The following is a 21,219-nucleotide window of genomic DNA, read 5'->3' as shown; positions in this document are numbered from 1 at the left end:
TGGACCAGGGCCCACGTCCACACCGACAAGAACCCGGTCTCCTCAGAATCCGTTGTGGAGACTTCGGGCGGACAAGGTCCCGTGTCCACACCAACAAGAATCCGGCTTTTCAGGACTCGCTGTGGAGGATTTGGAAGGACCTGGACCTGCGTCCACACGGACAAGAACCCGGTCTCCTCAGGACCCACTGTGGAGGATTCAGGGGGACGTGGCCCTGCGTCCACATTGACAAGAACCCTTTCTCCACAGGACCTTCTGTGGAGACTTCGGGGAGACGAGGGCCCGTGTCCACACCGACAAGACCCGGTTTCGTCAGAACCCGCTGTGGAGGATTCGGGAGGACTTGGGCCTGCATCCACACTGACAAGAACCCGGTCTCCTCAGGAGCCACTGTGGAGGATTCAGGGGGACGTGGCCCCGCGTCCACACTGGGGGACGTGGCCCCGCATCCACACTGACAAGAACCCGGTGTCCTCAGGACCCGCTGTGGAGGATTCAGGGGGACGTGGCCCCGCGTCCACACTGACAACAACCCGGTCTCCTAGGGCCCACTGTGGAGGATTCAGAGGGACGTGGCTCTGCGTCCACACTGGGGGACGTGGCCCCGCGTCCACACTGACAACAACCCGGTCTCCTAGGGCCCACTGTGGAGGATTCAGGGGGACGTGGCCCCGCGTCCACACTGACAACAACCCGGTCTCCTAGGGCCCACTGTGGAGGATTCAGGGGGACGTGGCCCGGCGTCCACACTGACAACAACCCGGTCTCCTAGGGCCCACTGTGGAGGATTCAGGGGGACGTGGCCCTGCGTCCACACTGACAACAACCCGGTCTCCTCAGCTCCCGCCAAGGGAGGAGCAGGCGAGGAGAAAGCCAGGCCCCGGGAAGAGGAGCTTCCGGAACCTGGAGGCTGAGGGGGGCGCTGTTCGCCAGACCCTGGGGGGAAAGGACCCCGCGCGGCTTCGTGCGCGGTGACACTGTGTCCCCCGCGGGGCTTACCTCACCGGCGCCGGGCGGCGGGGCCGCGCGGCCGTCTTCCTGCTCCGCGCCCACTCGGTTCCCGCCGCTGCCTCATGCGGTTCGCGGTCCAGGAGCGGGCTCCCCTGGCGGAGCTCGCACTCCCGCCGCTCTGGCCTCGCGGGTCCCTTCGGCCTCCGCGCGGGGCGGGGTGTCCCTCCCGAGCCTGCGACGGCGCCGTGGGGACTTCTGTGCGACACCCCGGAGCTGCAGATGGCTCCGGGCAGGACAGACGTGCTCACAGGGGCGGTTCCTCCGCGGCCAGGAGCAAAGAGCAGCTCTCCGCCCCCGTGCGTCTTCCTGCGTTTCTGTCCCCAGTGCCCTGTCCTGGGACAGCAGGCCTGCCACCTCCTTGCTCAGATTTCCTCTGGGGCACGTCGTTCCTTCCGCCGCGGTTGCAAATGGCACCGTCTCTTCCTTTCTCTTTCCGACGGGTCGTCAGGAGCGTGCAGACGTGCACGTGGTGTGTGTGTGCTGCTCTCCTATCCTGCGAGTGTCCTCGTTGCTCCTTCCGTTGCCCTTGGAAATAACGCCGCCAGTTATGTTACCAGCCAAAGTGGGTTTCTTCAGGAGTAGCGGAGAATTGCCATCCGGGCCCAGCAAGCTGTGGCAAAACCGCGGCCGAGCGGGGAGCACACGGAGAGGAACGCTGTTTCGCGGAGAAGAGGAAGTTGGGAGCGTGGTTTTGAAGCGAAGTCCGCAGGAGGAAAGCAGGGCTGCAGGGCGAGCAGGCGCCTCCCGGGCCCAGCTGCAGGGGCGGTGGGTTTCCTGTAGGGGCCGCAGGGCACAGCTTCCCCTGGTGGGGCCTGAGCCGGGGGGGGGGGGGGGGGGGGGGGGTTCTCTCCGCGGAGGGTTCTAATCTTGGGTCTGTAGCCCTGGGTTGTTCCCCAGCCTGACCCTGGGTGGTGGGCTCCGCCTTCCAGCCTCCCCTCCCCGCCTCCCGAGTCCACTTCCGGGAGATGTCCCTTCATTGGTTTTCGCAGTTCTAACAGCTTCTTAGTGGCGTCTTGTGGACAACCGGAATTCCAAATCCCACTGCTTCCGCTGCACCCAAGACACGTGGCCACCAATAGAACCCTCCCACGTGCCTCTGGCTCACGTGCTGCCTCCCACAGGGCCCGTGGCCTCTCCGCGTGGGTGAGCTGGCTCTGGGCGTGGGCCTACGTCACAGCGTTTGACCCCTCTCTTGCTTCTATCGTGTGGGGCTGACACTGTTGTTTGCAGGAGTACCTTACTCTGTGATTTCAGACGTGCAGTGAACGTGTCACGGCAGCGCAAATACGCTTTACCTGGAGGCTCATTTCTTTGCCGCGTTTGCCACTTCACACGAGATACTTTGCTGCGTTTTACCCCAAACAGGGACACCCTCCAGAGAAACCACCACAGAACCCCAAATGAGGAAATCCCTGCGTTTCCACATTAGACCCCAGACCACAGGCCCACTTCAAGTGTCCCCACCTGCCCCACTGTGAAATGTCTTTTCCCAATCTGATCTGGCTTCTTTTGGGGAAGTGCTCCTGAGACTTTCCCCTATCTGTGTAACCTGGGGGGATTTAAAGAGCAAGGTGGTTCCTGGGGCTCCTGGGGTCTCAGTCTGCTAAACGCCGAGTTCACATCAGGTCGTGATCTTGAAGTTGATGGGTACGAGCACCTGCTTCTGGCTGTGTGCTAACAGCTCAGAGCCTACAGATTGCTTGAGATTCTGTGTCTCCCTCTTGCTAACCCCTCCCCCTATCATGACCTGTCTCTGTCTCTCTTTTTCAACAATAAATAATGTTAAAAAAAAAAAAAAAGAGCAAGATGGTTCCTGAGTGGCCTTTTCTGGATGGCCTCTGTCACTGAGGATGTTTTCTGCATTCACCCATGTTGTGACGTGTATCAGTCCTTCCTTTTTAAACTCTGATTAAATGTATGTAACATAACACTTACCACGTAAGTCACTTTAAGCATACAGTTGTCTGGCATTAACTGCATTCACACTGTTGTACATCCATCTCCAGAACGTTGTCATGTTCCCCTAGGGAAACTCTGTATCTATTAAACCCTAAATCCCAATTCCACTTTCGCCTCGGCCCCTACAGCCACATTCTACTTGGTGTCTCTGAGTATGACTTTTCTGGACACCTCACTTAAGTGGAACCATAGTGTATTTTCCTTCTGTCACTGGCTCATTTCACTCAGCATAATGACTGCCAAGTTCAGTCGGTGTGCTAGTGTGTGTCAGAACTCTCTTCCTTTTGAAGGCTGAATTATATTCCATTGTGTATATACTACATTTTGTTTATTTACTCACCTGTGAATACTTACTTGGGTTGCTTCCATCTTTTGGCTGTTGTGAAGAAGCTGCTATGAATACGGGAACATGAATACCTGCTCAAGGCTTTGCTTTAAATTTCCAGATGTAAGTGCAGATGTGGAGATCTGTGATAGCTTTCTGAGAAACCAGTATTCTCTACAGCCACAACATTTTACTTTATTTCTTTGTATGACAGAATATTCCTGTTTAAGGGTCTGCCCCAGGTTGTTTATCCATTCACACACCGATAGGCATTTGCATAGTTTCTGCAATGTGGCTATTGTGAACAGTACTGCTATGTATGTGCACATGCACTTTGTTTAAACAACTGTTTTCAATCTTCGAGATATACATCTAGGAGTTGTATTGTTGGGCCATATGGTAATTCTATGTTTTTATCTTTTTTTTTGGGGGGGGGAATTGCCAAACTCTTTTACACATAGTCTCCACCATTTTACATTTCGACAAGCAAGGTTGAAGGGTTCCAATTTCTCAACATCTTTACCAACATTTGTTATTTTATAGTTGTATTGATTAGAGCATTTTTAGTGCGTGTAAAAGGGTATCTCACTGTGGTTTAAATCTCCATTTCCATAAGGACTATTGATGTTTAATATCTTTTCAAGTGGTATTCACCATTTGTATGATTGCACTGGGGAAAGATATATCCAAATCCTTTGTCCATATTAAAAATTGGGTTGTCTTTTTGTTGATGGGTTGTAAAAACTATACATTCTGCATAACAGGCTCTTACCAGACAAATACTGTGCAAATATTGTCTTCCATTAGGCTTTGGCTTTTCACTTTGGGGATAGCATCTTCTGGCGTACATGGGTTTCTAATGTTGAGAAAACTAAATTTATCTACTTTTTCTTTCCTTGCTTGTGCTTTGGTGTCATCTCTAACAGCATTGCTAAACCCAATGGTCATGAAGATTTATCTCGATATATTGCTTCCAGAGGTCATAATTTTACATTTAAACTGTTGATCCATTTTGATTTGATGTTTGTATATGGTGTGAGATATGGACGCAATTTCATTCCTCTGCACATGGATAGCCAGCTGTCTAGCACCATTTATTAAAAAGACCATTTGCTCCCCAATGTCATGTTGTCTGCTCTTGTCAAAATTCAGTTGACCAAAGATGAAGGGGATTATTTCTGGGTTCTCCATTAAATATCACTGACCTGTAAGTATCTTTATTTTGTAGTGTTTATTTATTTTTGAGACAGAGAACACGCGAGGCCCAGAGAGAAAGGGAGAGATAGGAAACTGATTGGTGTGCAAAGGAAAGGGTTTGGATAGACCTGAGAAGGATACATTTCTTTGACCTGTGGTTACTCGGTTGTCCTGTAACTTGATTATGTTCATCTAAACTCACAGAATCTTATAATAAACATGGTCATTTACCATATTTAAGTTACTTCTGTAAATATCTCATTACTTTGATTATTAGATAAAATTTTATAAAATTATTTCTATAAATACTTTTGTCTTCACACTGTGTATTGTGTTCCTTCTTAGCTTGGTGGTTGTCTGATGACCATATAGTGTAGATAGATAGGATGGACCAGTTGTGTAGGGGGGACAGATTTAGTTCAGTTCATGAAAGTGACAGTTTCTAAGGCAAGACTGTGGGGTCAAGGGGCTGAGATGGGGTGCAAAATAATAACATCATGGGAATGAACTCAAGGCTGTTGTGGAGAGAGTCCGTCATGTTTTACCTATACAGTTCTTTCCTCAATGCGAATTATTATTAGGAGACCTGCCAACCTAACAAACTGTTGTTAAATCCACAGGAAATGAATGGAAGAGTCCAGAAGGAGGCTGGCAGGTGGTGGAGGCAGGGAGGGAGCCTGGTGGGCAGAAGCCTGGTGGTTGAGCAAGGGCCTGGAAGGAGCTGTAAATGTTAACCAGAGGGACGATGGTCCAGATCCGGGACAGAGCTCTTGTCCCTGCACATCCCAGAGCTCAAGACATCCTGGGAAGGGAGACCCTGGGAACAAATGGGAATGGAAGCCAAAGCCCCAGAGGGAGGAGGAATCTACAAGCAGGCATGTGCTACCCCATGTGGAAGCTGTATTCACAAAATATTGAAGTCATAATTATTTATTTTGTAGATCTAAAGTTGGTGTCAAATATTCTTTTCCGTATGAAATTACGGTCTTTTAAAAAATATTGCCAATAGTGGGTAATTTCATTATAATACTTTCATAATGATGTGAATCCTCTATAATGACTTTAATATAACATAAAAGTATCTATTATCTATCTATCATCTATCTACCCTCTATCATCCATCACCTATCCACTTATCATCTATCTACTATCTAGCATTCTGATCTCTATTTGAAGTCTATTCAGCTAACTCAGCATTTATCCTCTTGGCACATGCCTTCAGGACTATGAACACATTTTCTGCAATTTCTTTAGGCTCCGGATTTTTAGATTCCAATGATGTCCAGGTCAGCCAATCCATTTTCATTAATGTGGTTGTTTTAGTGCCATTAACTTCCTACCTCAGATACTGATGGTCGCTGTCCATATCAGTGAAGAGTCCCCCACTTTTCTGTGACATCTGTGCCTCCTCCCTGAGTTAACAGCCCCTTGTGTTGGATGGGGATTTCTCAGGAGATGGAGACACCAGCCATGCATGGGAATCATATCTGCAGGTGACAGAAAGGTGTCCATGTCTTGGTGTCTGTGCACTTAAAGATGTCAGCACTGCTTCCAAGCTTTGCAGATGACTGAGGAAGCAAACCCCCTCAGCAGAGAACCATCAAGATCAGAAGTCTCCAGGTGTGCTCAAGCTCTGCAGGTAGTTGTCAGGTGAGGTTAATACATCAGTGTGGAAACTAAAAGAAATATGATCCTGGGAACAAGTGTCCTTTGCTTGTTATATTTACACCAGACTGGACATCAATATAGATTTTTCCTATGCAGTTATGTGAGGAATGACTGTTAAAATTGAATGTACTTAAAGACTTGATTTGGAAAGTTTTCTGGAGAAAATATGGATCCCTTCAAATATCTTTCGGACAGATAGAGTATAGTGAATTGTGGTCCACTCATTTGTTCACTATCTGATCAGAAAGGTGAGGCCATCACTTGACCTGCCTCCAACACAATTCATAGACCAATTGTTGTCTTGACCGTGGACCAACAACCCTGCGGATCCAAAAAGAGATGCCCACAGGTGGACCTGGAAGGACAAGGGGAGCCTGACTCAAGTTTTGTCCACTTATCAGGACATGCTCCCTCCCACACAGGCAAACTTCTCAAGATCTAGAGTAAACTCCAATCTCAGGGTGTGGGAGCCCACAGCTCTCTCCTCAGACAGGGCTGAAGTCCCTAAGGAAGGCAGAACTGTATTCGAGAAACAGAAGAGACTGTAGGGCCTTCCTTGTGCCTGGTGAGAGGTCCCAAAGCTGAGGGTTTCAGATGTCAGATGTGGGATGATGGGAATGGTTGTGACTGCTGGTGACTGGCCCAGGCTGAGTCTCCTTGTCCCCAGGGGTCCTGTCCCAGATGCAGCTGCAGGGGTTGTGCCCAACTGGTGAGTGCCTTGCACACTCTGCACCTCACTAGCAGCATCTTGGGGTTCTCCATCTCAACCAGTAATTTCTGGTGGAATTGGATCCACCGACCCCAGCAGAGTGGATGCAGTGGACGGTTCACATACTATCATTTATTCTATTATCACATACTAGGGTCCAGACCACAAGAGCCACATGTCCAAGAGTTAGGCAGTTTGTTAGGCAAGAGGAAGAGGGATGAAGCAGGTGCTGGCCACCCCCTTGGAGGTTCCCCCAGGATTAACAGCCACACAATCAGAACCGCCTCTAAGGGTGAACAGGACAGATGGGCCTAGCCACAGAGCTGGCTCAAACACCACAAAGGACTTCTGAGAGCTGAGCATCGGCCCAAAAATTGCGATTTGCCCTGAGGTTACCTAAAAGTCACAAGGGGGCATTCAGGACAGCAGAGGTAACTGAGATCTCCTGGGGTGCTCAGGTTACCAGGGGGAGCTGAGGACACCAGGGTCGCTCAGTTCTGCATGGAGCACTCAGACCTCCAGGGGGATGCTCAGGTGTCCTTGGGGCGTGAGGTCACTAGTTGCCACTCAGTTCACCTGGGGGCACTCAGTTCATCAGGAACACACAGGACACCAGGAGCCACGTAGGGAACCCGGAGGTTCACAGGTCTCCAGGGGGCACCCAAGATCTCAGAATTCATATCCGGAACCAGTGTTTCAGGGTCAGGTTTCCTGTGAAGCATCTTTCTCATCATGCCCTGCAAACTTCAACCTGACCAGCAAACAGTACACACTGTTTCCTAAACCATTTACAAACACAGATGTCTTCTAACATTTAGAGTGAACAGTCATATAGTAGTGCCGACCTTGACAGAGACCAAGCTCGGGGATAAATTAACTCTCATATGATCAGACCTGTGCCTCACAAGTACACGGGACACCATTTAAAATAGATGTAAGTGATTTTCAAACAGAGGAGACTGACTCATTCAAGTGATCTAAACTTAATATATTTGAGCAGCTCCTCTCTCCTTTTATTTTCCTTAAGGTTTTCCTTTGATGCCCATGAAGAGAGAGCATGAGTAAAGACTCTTGTAGTTGTCGCAACCCCACAGCTTCTTCATCAACTCCACGACTTTCTCTCAAGGATTCTCAGTATATACACGTTCCTGTGAGAGAAAAGAGTAGTTTCTACCCTTCACTCCTTTTGTTCTCCATCCAGTTCAGGAAGCCTGAGACAACCAGTGGGGAGGCACACTGAGTCAAGTCTTACAAAACCATCAGCCAGGGGTCCATTCTACTGAAGTAGTTAAGGAATCATCCACTGGATCCACCTGTCTCTGCACCTGCCTCTCCACAGAACATGAGGCCCAGACCTTCCTCACACTCAGCTGGACATGAAGTCAACTGTATGGGAGCAGATTAGGAACTCAGTTTAGTGGGTTATTTCACCACAGTTTTCCATAGTAGCTACATTATGTTGCACTCCCATCAAGTGAATTCTAGGATTGCCTGTTCTCCACATCCTCAGCAACACTTGAGATGTTCTCGTTGTGTTTGCCTTATTTTATAATAGCCTTGCTATCAGTTGTGAGGTGATATCTCAGTGGATCGGGGGTGGAATTCTCTGATGATTAGTGATGATGAACAGCAAGTCATATGCTGGATGGACATTTTTTCAACCTTAATAGCAAAATGGATATTTACATGTTTGACCCAAATTTTAATCAGGTGATGCGTTTATTATTATAATTGTGATTTTTGCTATTGATGTGAACGAGTCCCTCCTGTATTTTGGATATTGACTCCTTTTCAATATTTTTAATGTAATGTCTCCCATTTCATAGACTGCCTTCTCACCCTGCTACTGTTTGATTTGCCCCCTTTCTAGTTTGATGCAGTCCCCCTTGTCTGCCATGGTTCTCTGTGATTTTGCTTTTGTATCAAATAAATCATTGTCAAGAGAATGTCATGATGGTTATCCTGTGTGTTTTCTTCGAAGGCATTTTGGGTCAGCTGTTCTGCTTAATCTTTAATCCATTTTGAGATTTTTTTGTGCTGACGTATATATATGATGCAAGAGTACGGCCAAATGTCATTATTTTGCACGTGTGTATCAACACCATTTTTAAATGTTTCTTTTATTTTTGAGGGAGAGAGACCGATCATGATCAGGGGAGGCACAGGGATAGAGGCAGACACAGAATCCAGGCTCTGAGCTGTCAGCACAGAGCCTGATGTGGGGCTCAAACCCACAAATCATGACAACAATACGTGACTGGAAGTTGGATGCTTAGCTGACTGAGACACCCAGGCGCCCCTAGTCAACACCATGTTTAAGAGACACAATCCTTTCCCCACTGTGCATTGTTGGAAATCTCATGGAGGATTTGCTGACTGCATCTGCACAATTCTACATCTTGGCTCCGTAATGAGCTCCACTGGTCTATATGCCTCATTTCATGCCAGCAGTACACTGTTGGAGTTAATGTACCTCTGCAATATATTTAGAAGGAAGAAGTGTTCTCCTTCTTCCAGGTTCTCTCCTCTTCATGATTTTTTTTTACTTCCATGTGTTTTGTGGTTACATATGAATTAGTATATTTTTCACATTCCTTTAAAAAAAAGGCATTGGTATTTTCATTGAGATAAAAAGATAAATATAAAATTAACATAAAAAGATACAGCAGAGAAAAAAAGACTATCACAAATACAGAAAACAAATCAACTTCATTAAAATTTGAATTTGGAAAGATAAGTGAAATTTAAAAAACATAGGTAGCCTAGGGAAATAGGTAAGATTCAAACAAATGCGATCAGAACTGAAAAAGGAGACATAACTGAACTAAACACATGAAAAGGATCATAAAGGAAAAACTTAGATATTTATAGGTCAACAATTAGATCACCAAGAACAAATTACACATTTTCTAGCATTATATGATCCACCAATACTCTTTCATGCAAAATACAGAGGAACAAAACAAAAATTAGTAAGAAGATATCCTTAATATAAACCTTCACCCTCCAAAAAATACCAAGGCTTTATTAAAATTCCACAATATTTAAAGAATAATTAATGCCAATACTTCTCAAACTATTACAAATTGCTGATGAAAAAGACCACTCCCAGATGCACTTTATGAGGACACTTTTACTCTCACAACAAAGCCAGAGAAACACACCTCAAGAAGGGAAACTACAAGCCAGTGTCTCAGATACACATACATGCAAAATTCTTTGATTAAGTCCGAGCCTACTGAATTCAACAGCACACTGAAAGGATCACACATAATAATCCAGTGTGATGCATCCCTGAGATGCAAGTTTCCTTCAACATACACAAATGCAAAAATGTGATGTCCTCCATTAACAGAGGGAATGATTGCATCAAAGCCATCCTTAATTTATTCATAAAATCATTAGACACAGTTTTTTCATGAACAAAAAACACATGTTCATCATTTAAAAATAACTCAATTAAAAAGGAGAAGGAAATTGCCTCCACATGATCATGGCCACTATGAAAGCCCACACCTGACAGCATATTGAACATAAAATACTAAAACCATTTCTGCCATATCAGGAGCCAGGAAATGATGCTCATCCCCAACATAAGTATTCCACATGATAACGTGAAGAATAACTATGCTGCCTCAAACCATATCATCGTGTCACAGTCCTTATTGGGATGAAAGTCACGGGAGAAGCAGCCAGTCCAAGGACTCTCAGACCCTCCTTTGTCCCTTGACAGCAGGATATAAATCTCCCTTGGGAAACTCCCCTTCCCTGTACCAGGAGGGGAGAACCATCCTTAGCACCAGAATAAGGAACTCAGGGACAAGAAGGTTGTGCAAACAAACCTAGTTATTTGTTGACTAATTAAATACCCGAAAACCACACCTTTGACTTGACTCTTGCCAAATCCAATATTTCGTTGTCTGAAAGTCACAAGTGCCACCTGCTTTGTTCTTTCTCTGGGTGTCATATTATTAGCAAGCCCAGGCACTTGCAAAATTAAATTTATTCTTCCCTTTAGATCAGTCTTATGTCAATTGAATCCTTACACCGGGTGAAAACCCAGAAGACAAGAAGGGAAAGGCATTCTTCTCCTACAACTGGAAGAAGTACCCACAAACTTTGGCAATAAGAAGAAATAAAAGACATTTAACTCAGTAAGGAGGAAGGAAAATTATTTGTTTGCAGATGACATGATCTTAAACATAACAAAACCCTAGAGATACCACAAAAAATATTAGAACCAGTTTTTTAAAATGAGGAAAAGTGCAGGATGCACAATGAGCACAATGAACAAAGAAAATAAATAAAAATAAACCACCTATGATTCTACACCCCAGCATGGAAATATATGCAAAACAAGTAACAAAATTATACAACAGAAAATGGCACAGAATAAAGTACTTGGGATTAAACTTCATAAATTATGTAAAATAATTGTAGAGCGAAAATGACCTTGGTTGATGAAAGACATGTAAAAATGCACGAGTTCCACAAACATACCTGTGCTCACTGATTAGAATCATTCATATTGTCACAGCACCATCCACACAAACTAATGTAGAAGTGCATCCCTAAACCTGCCATTCACTTTGAAAGAATCAAATCTAAGTCTGCAGTGTGATATATATGTAAGAGGACATGCACATAGGGCCTTCTCTGTGCTCTTAAAACCAGCCCATCCCGACCGTGCAGCTGGGAGACGAGCCCCAGCTCCAGGGGTCCCAGGTGTTCCCATTCTGTGATCAGGACAGAACACAGACACCTCACCATGGAGTTTGTGCTTGGCTGGATTTTCCTCGTTGCTCTTTTGAAAGGTAAGTCATGGTGAATTAGAGACACTGAGTATGTGAGTGGGTATGAGCGAGAACCAGTGCATGTGTGACGGTTTCCTCACCAAGATGTCTTGCGTCTGCAGGTGTCCAGTGTGACGTGCAGCTGGTGGAGTCTGGGGGAGACCTGGTGCAGCCTGTGGGGTCCCTGAGACTCACCGTTGTAGCCTCTGGATTCACCTTCAGTAGTTCCAGCATGAACGGGGTCCGCCAGGCTCCAGGGAAGGGGCTGCAGTGGGTCTGACGGATTGATACTGATGGAAGTGGCACATACTACGCAGATTCCGTGAAGGGCCGATTCACCATCTCCAGAGACAACGCCAAGAACACTCTGTATCTGCAGATGAACCTGTGGGCCGAAGACATGGCCACATATTACTGTGCAAGAGACTGGGTGAGGGGACATCACTGGGAGCCCGCACGCAAACCTCCCTGCAGGAAGGGATCAGCACCACCAGGGGGCGCACACTATGCACAATTCTGCTTTGAGTTCCCATGAGCAGGTGCAGATGGAGGTTACAGGCAGGTTTCCTGTCAGGGTCTGGGGCTTCCTGTCCACACAGCACTTTCCCCAGGGAGCCTCTCTGGACACAGGATTCTGTGCTTACCTATTAACTCGCTGAATTAGATACCTGTTGTCATAGGAAAACTGCACTAACATGCACAAAAGACACAGATGTTTCCATTGCTTACTCCTGTCCCTCAACATGAGTGAATTACAGATTTCCTGAGGCACAACAGCTGAACCATTAGATGTGTCCCACATGCACTCCCTGTGCAGCCAAGACCACAGGATCCCACAGCTCCCCATTAACTTCACCCAGCCCATGTCCCAATCAAACAACGTGAGACTTCCCTCCTGGCACTTGCTACTCAGGACGTTAAATGAGCTACAGCTTTATTCAATTCCTCTAAACAAGAGATAAATCATCTCCATGTATTAGTCTGGATTCTCCTGAGGAACAGAACCCAAAGCACATTGGTTTCCATGACTAAAGAGGTTGGGAAGTCCCATGATCTACTGTCACAAGCTGGAGACCCAGGAAAACCAGTGGTGTAATAGGTCTGATTCTGAACTAGGGTCTAGTCTCAGAACGTAGAGATCTGATGATATAACTCTCATAACAAGGGCCAGAGGGGACCACTGTTCCAGTTCAAACAAGCACGTGGGAAGTAAAAAATGAGGGAATTTTTCCTCCCTCTGCATCAGATTCTATTCACAATCTTAATGGAATGGGTGATGCCCAGACAGAAACAATGGAAGGAAATGCCACTCTCTTCTGGAAACACATCACAGACATCCACAGAAACAGTGGTGAATCTGGGCACCTATGACTCAGTCAAGATAACCCATAAAGTTAATCATGACAAGACAACTTCCCGTAAATGTGGAGCTCAAAGACTGAAGACTTGAATTTAAATTAAAAATAAAACAAGAAAATTAAATACATACATATATGAACTATTGGGACTACCTCAAAATAGCACGCTTCTGCACAGTGAGGGAAAAAATCAACAAAACTAAAAGGCAACCTATGGAATGGAAGAAGATATTTGTAAATGACATATCCTCAGGGTTAGTATTCAAACTATGTAAATGTTTTTAAATTATTTTCACATTACCAGTAGAGAGTGTGTCCATGCAGTTCAGCATACTGTCATGTGAGAAGCAAAATTTGTGTCTTCCACTTGTGTTTTGTGTTAGGATCTCACTGAACATGAGACCAACACTCTTCACAAAATTTGAACCATACAGTACAGTACTGTTAACTACAGGGGTAATGTTGTGGAGACCCCTCTAGAACCTAATCATCTTGCATAACAGAAAATCATAGCCCTAGAGATCTACTCCTCATTGCCCCACCCTGCCAGCCCCAGACAACTGCCATTCCACTCTCCATTTTATTGTTATCAAATCCCAAATTCAGCTGAGTATTTCTGGAAATGTCAATGTTCAAAGTTTTAGTTTTGGTGAGAAAAGAAGTTGAGCTTTATTTAGGAGACCAGCCACCCGGAGCTAAGGCAGACTCTTCTCCAAAAGCCAACTCTGAGGGTTTCTGCCCAACCCAGGGGATTTTAAAGGACTAGACGGTACTTAAACAAGGGAGTTCCATGGTGGATACCATTTTCGGTCATGTGCAGCCTCCATGGTGCAAGCTGCCAAAGTAACCTCAACTCCCCTGCATCTATCTCCACCTGAGGAGAGAAACTCACAGGCATGGGAGAAGACTGCCAGAGGCCAGGAAAGAACCACAATAAGGGATTAGAGGGGAAATCCCCTGGGGCTCACACATGTTCAGCAGCACCTTCTGTCTCACCAGATGGCATAAGAAAAAACTAAAATATAACCTTGTACTTCACCAATCATGACACAGAATACTGGGAAATGTTTCCTCAGTAAACTCAGAGGAAGCTTCAAAGCAACAACCAAAAGGATCAAATGGCTTGCAAACTAATAGCCAACCAGAATAAGACATGTAACATTACAAAGCGATGTTTTTCAATACATACAAAGGTAAAATTGACAGTCTACCTCCATATCCCATGGAAGTAGGAAGCATTGGTCTCCATAATGAGGAAAAGCAGTCATCCAGAGAAAGTGACCCAGCAGTACCACAGGACATGGAATTGGTAGAGAAGTTCAGTGTGTTATAATTGCATATCCCGTATCCAAGTAGAAGGAGAAAAGATGGAATGTGTTGAATAGAGCCGTGTTTCTGGGTCCAAGTCCCTACCCATGTCCATGTGAGCACTGTTGACCATGGCCCACCTGACTCTCCCACATCCACCCCAGGTGAACTGATGAGCGGGGTCACCCAATGCCACACCCTGTGACTGTTACCTAACCCCACAGGTGGCCCCGAGGTGTAGGGTGCTGGCCACCTGGTACAGCCCTCTGTTCTGTCTGATGGTCTAGACCTGGTTTTGCTGAGGATCCTCCATTTATCCATTCTCACTGGCAGATGTCCCTGAGCAGGGGCATGAGGCTGGCAGAGGACCAGGTCACCCTGAGGGCACCCCTCTTGCTGTTTGCGCTCTGGGCATTGCTGGCTCCTGTCCAAGGTTCTCAAGGTCGTCCCTCATGGCGCTACATCTCTTCTGAGGTGGTAATTCCCAAGAAGGAGTTGCACCACGGCAAGGGCGTTCAGATGCCTGGCTGGCTGTCCTATAGCCTGCATTTTGGGGGCAAGAGCCATGTTATCCACATGAGGCACAAGAAACTCTTTTGGTCCAGACATTTGCTGATGATGACTCAGGATGATCAGGGAGCCTTGCAGATGGACTACCCCTTCATCCCTCCAGACTGTTACTACCTCGGCTACCTGGAGGAGATTCCTCTTTCCATGGTCACCATGGACACGTGCTATGGGGGCCTTGAAGGTATCATGAAGTTGGATGACCTTGCCTATGAAATCAGACCCCTCAGCCATTCCCAACGGTTTGAACACGTTGTTTCTCAGATAGTGGCAGACACCAATGCAACGGGACCTACTTATACCCTGGGATATAAGGAGGTTAGGAACCCCCTGTTCTCTCAAGCAAATATCAGTGCAGCCCCCAGGATCTCTAGTAAGTTGTATTCATCCCATCATGGGATTTTGAAAGGACTTGTTCTCGGTTCCAAAACAATGTATGGTGTGTTCAACAACGTGTCAAAATGTGCCCGATTCCTCATAAGGCTTGTTAGTTTGACTGACTCAATGCTTCAAGGGATTGATGTAAGGCACTATATTTCCTCCATGGTCATTTATAATCTGGAAGATCCAGTTGTCTTGAACAATTTTCGGGTGCCAGGGAGTCCGATTCATATCTACTTTCAGAGACACTTGTTTGTTGCTTTTAAACCACATACAGCTTTACTTATGAACAAAGATGCACCACATGAACTTCAGTTTCAGCCAGCCCCATACGCGGTATGCGGATCAAAATCCATCATCTCGCTTGCTTCTCTAGGCAGACATTTTTTATTGTTGTCTGTGTTAGTAGCCCAAAAAATTGCATTATCTATTGGTATTTTTTATGACAATCAGTTTTGTGCATGCCAGAGGAGGTCTACCTGCATTATGAATCAATACCCTGTTATGACAGATTCGTTCAGTAACTGTTCCTTCATTCATATGCAGCATGTAGTGGTGAATAATTTTTGTGAGTGCATATTTGACTCAGGACTTTCCTATTTCAATAAAAGCCTGCCTCACGATCGTTGTGGAAACTATGTAGTGGAGCCAGGTGAGCAGTGTGACTGTGGCTCCTTCAAGCAGTGCTACAACAATCCCTGCTGTACGACTGATTGCATTCTAACCCCTGGCAGCAAATGTAATACAGGCAGATGCTGTACAAACTGCACCTATTCCGATGCTGGGACACTCTGCAGGCCCATCCAAAATATATGTGATCTTCCAGAATACTGCCGTGGGGTGTCCGTGGAGTGCCCTGATGACTTCTATATGCAAGATGGAACCCCGTGCACTGAAGAGGGCTACTGCTATCATGGAAACTGCACTGACCGCACTATGCACTGCCAAGAAATCTTTGGCAGAAATGCTGTGAAGGGTGAAAATGTCTGCTATACCATAAATCAAAAAGGCAGCCGATATGGACACTGCAGAAGAGACGCAGGGGTATTCAAATCTAAACCCTGTTCCCCCACAGACATGCAGTGTGGAAGGCTGCAGTGTAGTAACGTCACGCATCTCCCTCAGCTGCAAGAGCATGTGGGATTTCATCAGTCTGAGATCTCAGGGTTCTGGTGTTTTGGGCTGGATTCGCATCGTAGCACAGGAACAAGCGATATTGGTCATGTGAGAACTGGTACCCCCTGTGCTCCTGGAAAGTTCTGTCAGGATACCTACTGCAATGGCAGTGTGGCTCAGCTGAACTATGACTGTATCCCGGAGAAATGCAGTCACAGAGGGATATGCAACAATAACAGGAACTGCCATTGCCACGTAGGCTGGGATCCTCCACGGTGCACTGAACGAGGCACTGGTGGGAGCACAGACAGTGGACCCCCTCCAAGAAGAATGCGGTCAGTCAGGCAAAGTCGTGAATCCGTGGTGTATCTCAGAGTGATCTTTGCTAGAATCTATGTCTTAATTGCTGCATTCCTCTTTGGTGTTGCCGGAAACGTCAGAACTATCAACAGACAGAAGGTTACGGAAGAGACTGTTGATCAAGACAATGCATAATTCAGCCTCCAGACCCCTAAACAACTATAGACAATCCACGTGGCTCATCTGTGAAAATACAGTAATGAGGCGGCACAGCTAACATCCACGTTTTCCGGGGGTCTGCGGGAGACACAGGGGTCCACAGGCACATCATGGACCTGACACCAGGTCTCTGATGCGTCACTGAGCAGAACTCTGAAATAAAACTTGAAAACTGCATGCTTGTGGCCTCTATGTATTTGTGTAAGCCTGTAAGAGCCCAAACGGTGCCTAAGACTCTGTGCAGAAGACCTGAGTCAGCAGCTGTGTCTTGGGCTGAGGTTTCTGGTTCCAGAAATAAGAGAAGTTGCCACAAGCTCCTTGAGGGGCAAATTCATGAATTTTCTCCAAAACTGTGCTCTTGCACACTGAGCTTTGTCTCATTCTTCAGGTAATCTCTCATTTCCTGGTCCCAATATGGGTTCAGGGTGATGGAGGGCTACCACCCACCCATACTGCCTGTCCCACACTGGGGTGTCTGTGGGCTGTCAGGGAAAGGGACATGGATTCGATCCCAGCCAGTGCAAGCTGTGCCTCCCTGGAGAGCAAATTTCCGAATGTGGGAGACTGAGACTATGAGGCTGAAAGTAGCCCCCAGTGAAATCAATCAGAAAGGTAGGCACAAGTGCCTATGGATGTCTCTGGCATTCCGAGGGAGCCCGATGAATATGAACCCCTTTTCTCCTTCTTTTCTCTATTTTTCAGTGAGTTCATCCTTAGATGAGGGTCTGCCTAGGATTTCCACTTTGGTTCTCCCAAGAACCTCCTAGAAGTCCTGCAGAGTTGAGCCTGTGGAAAGTTAGGGACCCCTTTTCTAAATATTTTTTACTATTTTTACAGTTGTCTAGCATACATTTCAAATCATAATAGTGATATTAAAGTCTGTTTATTTTCTTCTGAATTGAAAATATACAACTTTTTAATAGTAATTGATTAGGAAATTTTCAGAACTAAACAGTAACTGTTTCAGAAATTACTTTGGAATAAGAATGTATCCCATAATTCACCAATAGATGTAAAACACATGAAGCACATAACAGGATTTTCACTTCAGTTCATACCTAGAATCCTTGTTGGTGCAGATAGTCTTGTAAGTTGTACCAATGTGTTCCCATGCATGCACTTTGTCTCAAAGACACATGGTTACACAAAGTATTAGACTGCCATGTGTGCACATATTCTCCACGTTCCAGGGCAACCAGGTAATCATACTTTCCCAGCACCTCCTGAAATTCCCGTGCAGCCACACTGCATGTTCACAGCAAGAATGCGTCCAGGAATGTTTGGGAAGGAGGGCCAAACAGGTGCCCCGGCCACCTGCTCAGTAAACTACAGAAGGATGCTAAGTGAACTGTGGAGTAACATCAGCCCTTCTGCCTGTTTGGACACACGTGTTACAGATGCAGACCTATTCAGTTAACACCATACATGTGCTGGAAACGTGAGTTTACCTTCAGGATAAAGTAAGAATGGGTCCTGTGGAGGATCTAGCACCCACAGGCCACACCCACTATTGATGGGAGTCTACACACCAGCACACAGCGATGTGGGCTTCAAGTATAGTGCTGGGTCTGAGCGGACAAGCAGAATGTGGCTGAACCTAGAGCCTAGAAAGGTGAAGGGGAGGAAGAAATTCTCCACCAAATGTTCTTGTGGACCAAGAACTAAGGTCACAGGACGTGGATTAACAGGGGAAAGAAACCAAAGTTCATTGTGTGTGCACAGAGGTCCCCCTAGATACACATTAACTAGATCAGAGAAGTGAGGGTCCCCTAAACTTACATTAATGAGCTAAGCAAAGTGAGTGCCCCCTAGAGTAATATTAACTAGATAAGTGAACTGTAGTGTGCCCCCTAGATTTACTAACTAGATAAAGTGAGTGCCCCCTCAGATATACACAAATCAGATAAGCTAAGCAGGTGCCCATTAGATTTATATTGACTAAATAAGTAAAGTGTAGCGTGCCCCCTAGATTTACATTAACTAGATAAGCTAAGTGAGTGTCCCCTAAATTTACATTAACTGTATAAGCAAGGTGAGTGCCCTTAGATTTATATTACTTAGGTAAGTGAAGTGTAGCTTGCCCCCTACATATACATTAACTCCATAAACTGAGTGCCCCCTAGATATACATTAACTAAATAAGCAAAGTGGAGTACCCCCTAGATACCCATTAACTAGACTGGCAAAGTGACGGCCCTCTAGATGTATGTTAACAAGAGAAGCAAAATGAGTGCCCCCTAGATGAATAACTAGATAAGTGAAGTTAGTGACCTCTAGATTTACATAACTAGATAAGCAAAGTTTAACCTGCCCCCTAGATTTATATTAACTACAAAAGTGAAGTGAGTGCCACCTACATATACATTAACTCCATAAGGGAAGGGAGTGCCCCCTATATATACATGAAGGAGGTAAGTGAGGTGAGTGCCCCTAGAATTATATTAACTAGGTAAGGAAGAGAGTGCCCATAGATGTACATATACTGGATAAGCAAAGTGAGGTTTCCCTAGATTTACATTAACTATCTAGGCGAAGTGTAGCTTGCCCCCTAGATTTACATTCACTACATAACAAAGTGAATGTGTCCCCTAGATTGACATTAACTAGATATGGGAAGGGGAGCTTGCCCCCGAGATTTGCATTTACTAGATAAGCAAAGTGAGTGCCCCCTAAAGATACATTAACCGGATAATTAAAGTGAGTTCCCCCTATGCTGACATTAACTAGATAAGCAAATTGAATGCGCCCTAGATATACATTAATTACATAAGCAAAGTGTGCTTACCTAATGTGTCCCATAGATTTTCATTAACAAGAAAAGGAAATGAGTGCCCCCTAGATTTACATTAACTAGATAAGTGAAACGAGTGCCCCATCAACTCACATTAACTAGGTGAGTTAAATGAGTGCCCACTACATAAAAATTTACTGGATAAGTGAATGATCCCTAGATTTACATTAACTACATAAGGGAACTGAGTGCCCCCTAGATTTACATTAACTAGATAATCACAGTGAGTTCCCCTACATTTATTTCAACTAAATCAGTGCAGTGCCCCCTAGATTTATATTAACTAGTTGCACTAGATCAATATTAACTAAATAAGTGAACTTTAGTGTTCCCACTAGACTTACGTTAACTACATAAGGGAACTGAGTGTCCCCTAGATTTACATTAAATCGATAAGCAAAGCGAGTGCCCCCTAGGTCTATATGAACTAGATAGGGTGATGAGTGCTCCCTAGATATTCGTTAACGAGATAAGGGAAGTTAGTAACTCCTAGATACACATTAACTACACAAGCAAAGCATTGCCTGCTGTTTTCAGCAAAGCCAGAAAGCAGTGTTCTGCTTTGCAATGTGTTCCCTGTAATGTCCTACACCAGGACATACCTATTTGATTTCCCACATGTCTGACTTACTTCACTTATCCTGATGCCCTCAGGATCCACCCATGTTGTAGCAAAGGGCAAATTTTCATTCTTTCTTATGGACGAATCATAGAATTCCACTGTACATACAGGCCACACTTCTTTTTACCCATTCTTCTGTCTGCGGACACATAGGGTGTTTTGGTTCTTGTAAATAATGCTACAATGCACAAGGATGGGGGGAATGAAGATACCATTTAAAGTTAGAGTTTTCACTTTCTTTGGAAAGTTGGACTTCCACAAAGACTCCAGTCCATGTGTGATCAACTAAGACTGTTTCCCAGAACCTCGGAGACCACAGACAAGAAAGGTGGAGCAGGTTCAGGGGTCACTGTAGAGTCCAAAGCCACACTCAGGTATGTTCACCTATGCATGTGTAGGGAAGACTATTCAGGGGTTCTTTGACATATGGAGCTGGATCCCACAGGGCCCAAAAATACACATTTGTTTGTGGATGGATGCCAAGTTTTGGAGGGGTGTGAGAGACAACACAGGGACATCTTAGGCTGCTATGAGGCTGACATTACCCCTCTACTACCCTTCCAATTCTTTTGTGAGATTCAAAAGACAAAAGCATCAAGTGTGACTATAAATCAATGCTCATGGGTACACAATACATACAGATGTGGCCTGTGACATCAGTAGAGTGGGGAGTGGTGTGGAGCCGATAAAGTGTACTTGTCCATGGGATTGAATTTAAGTACTTATCAGTTGACAATAGACTGTTACGGCTTTAGAGTGTTTTGTATAAGGGCATGGTAAACCCAAAGGATCTATCTAAAGAATGTGCACAAAGGAACAAAGAAGCAAATGAAAATGTGTCACTGCAAAATATCAACTAAGCACAAAGGAAGCCATTCATATGGGAAATGGAGTA

The 21,219-nt window shown here is 45.6% G+C and overlaps 1 protein-coding gene and 1 gene segment (V, D, J or C); both read left to right on the top strand.

Annotated features, from left to right (window-relative positions):
- Positions 1 to 21,219, top strand: part of LOC132675423 (Ig mu chain C region membrane-bound form-like) — a 242,761-nt gene that overhangs the window by 50,702 nt on the left and 170,840 nt on the right.
- Positions 14,568 to 17,088, top strand: LOC145715579 (disintegrin and metalloproteinase domain-containing protein 21-like). Its single transcript, XM_081796018.1, has one exon. The coding sequence runs from the start codon at positions 14,662 to 14,664 to the stop codon at positions 16,885 to 16,887; it is 2,226 nt and encodes a 741-aa protein (XP_081652144.1). The 5' UTR covers positions 14,568 to 14,661; the 3' UTR covers positions 16,888 to 17,088.

Source organism: Panthera onca, chromosome B3 (genome assembly GCF_046562875.1).
Source record: "Panthera onca isolate mPanOnc1 chromosome B3, mPanOnc1 haplotype 2, whole genome shotgun sequence".
In the NCBI taxonomy this organism is placed as follows: Eukaryota; Metazoa; Chordata; class Mammalia; order Carnivora; family Felidae; genus Panthera; species Panthera onca.
The sequence above is the reverse complement of the archived record's forward strand: the minus strand, read 5'-3'. Positions and strand labels throughout refer to the sequence as shown.

Coding starts and splice junctions, on each gene's coding strand:
- LOC145715579 (XM_081796018.1), top strand. CDS start 14,662: ATGTCCCTGAGCAGGGGCATGAGGCTGGCAGAGGACCAGGTCACCCTG.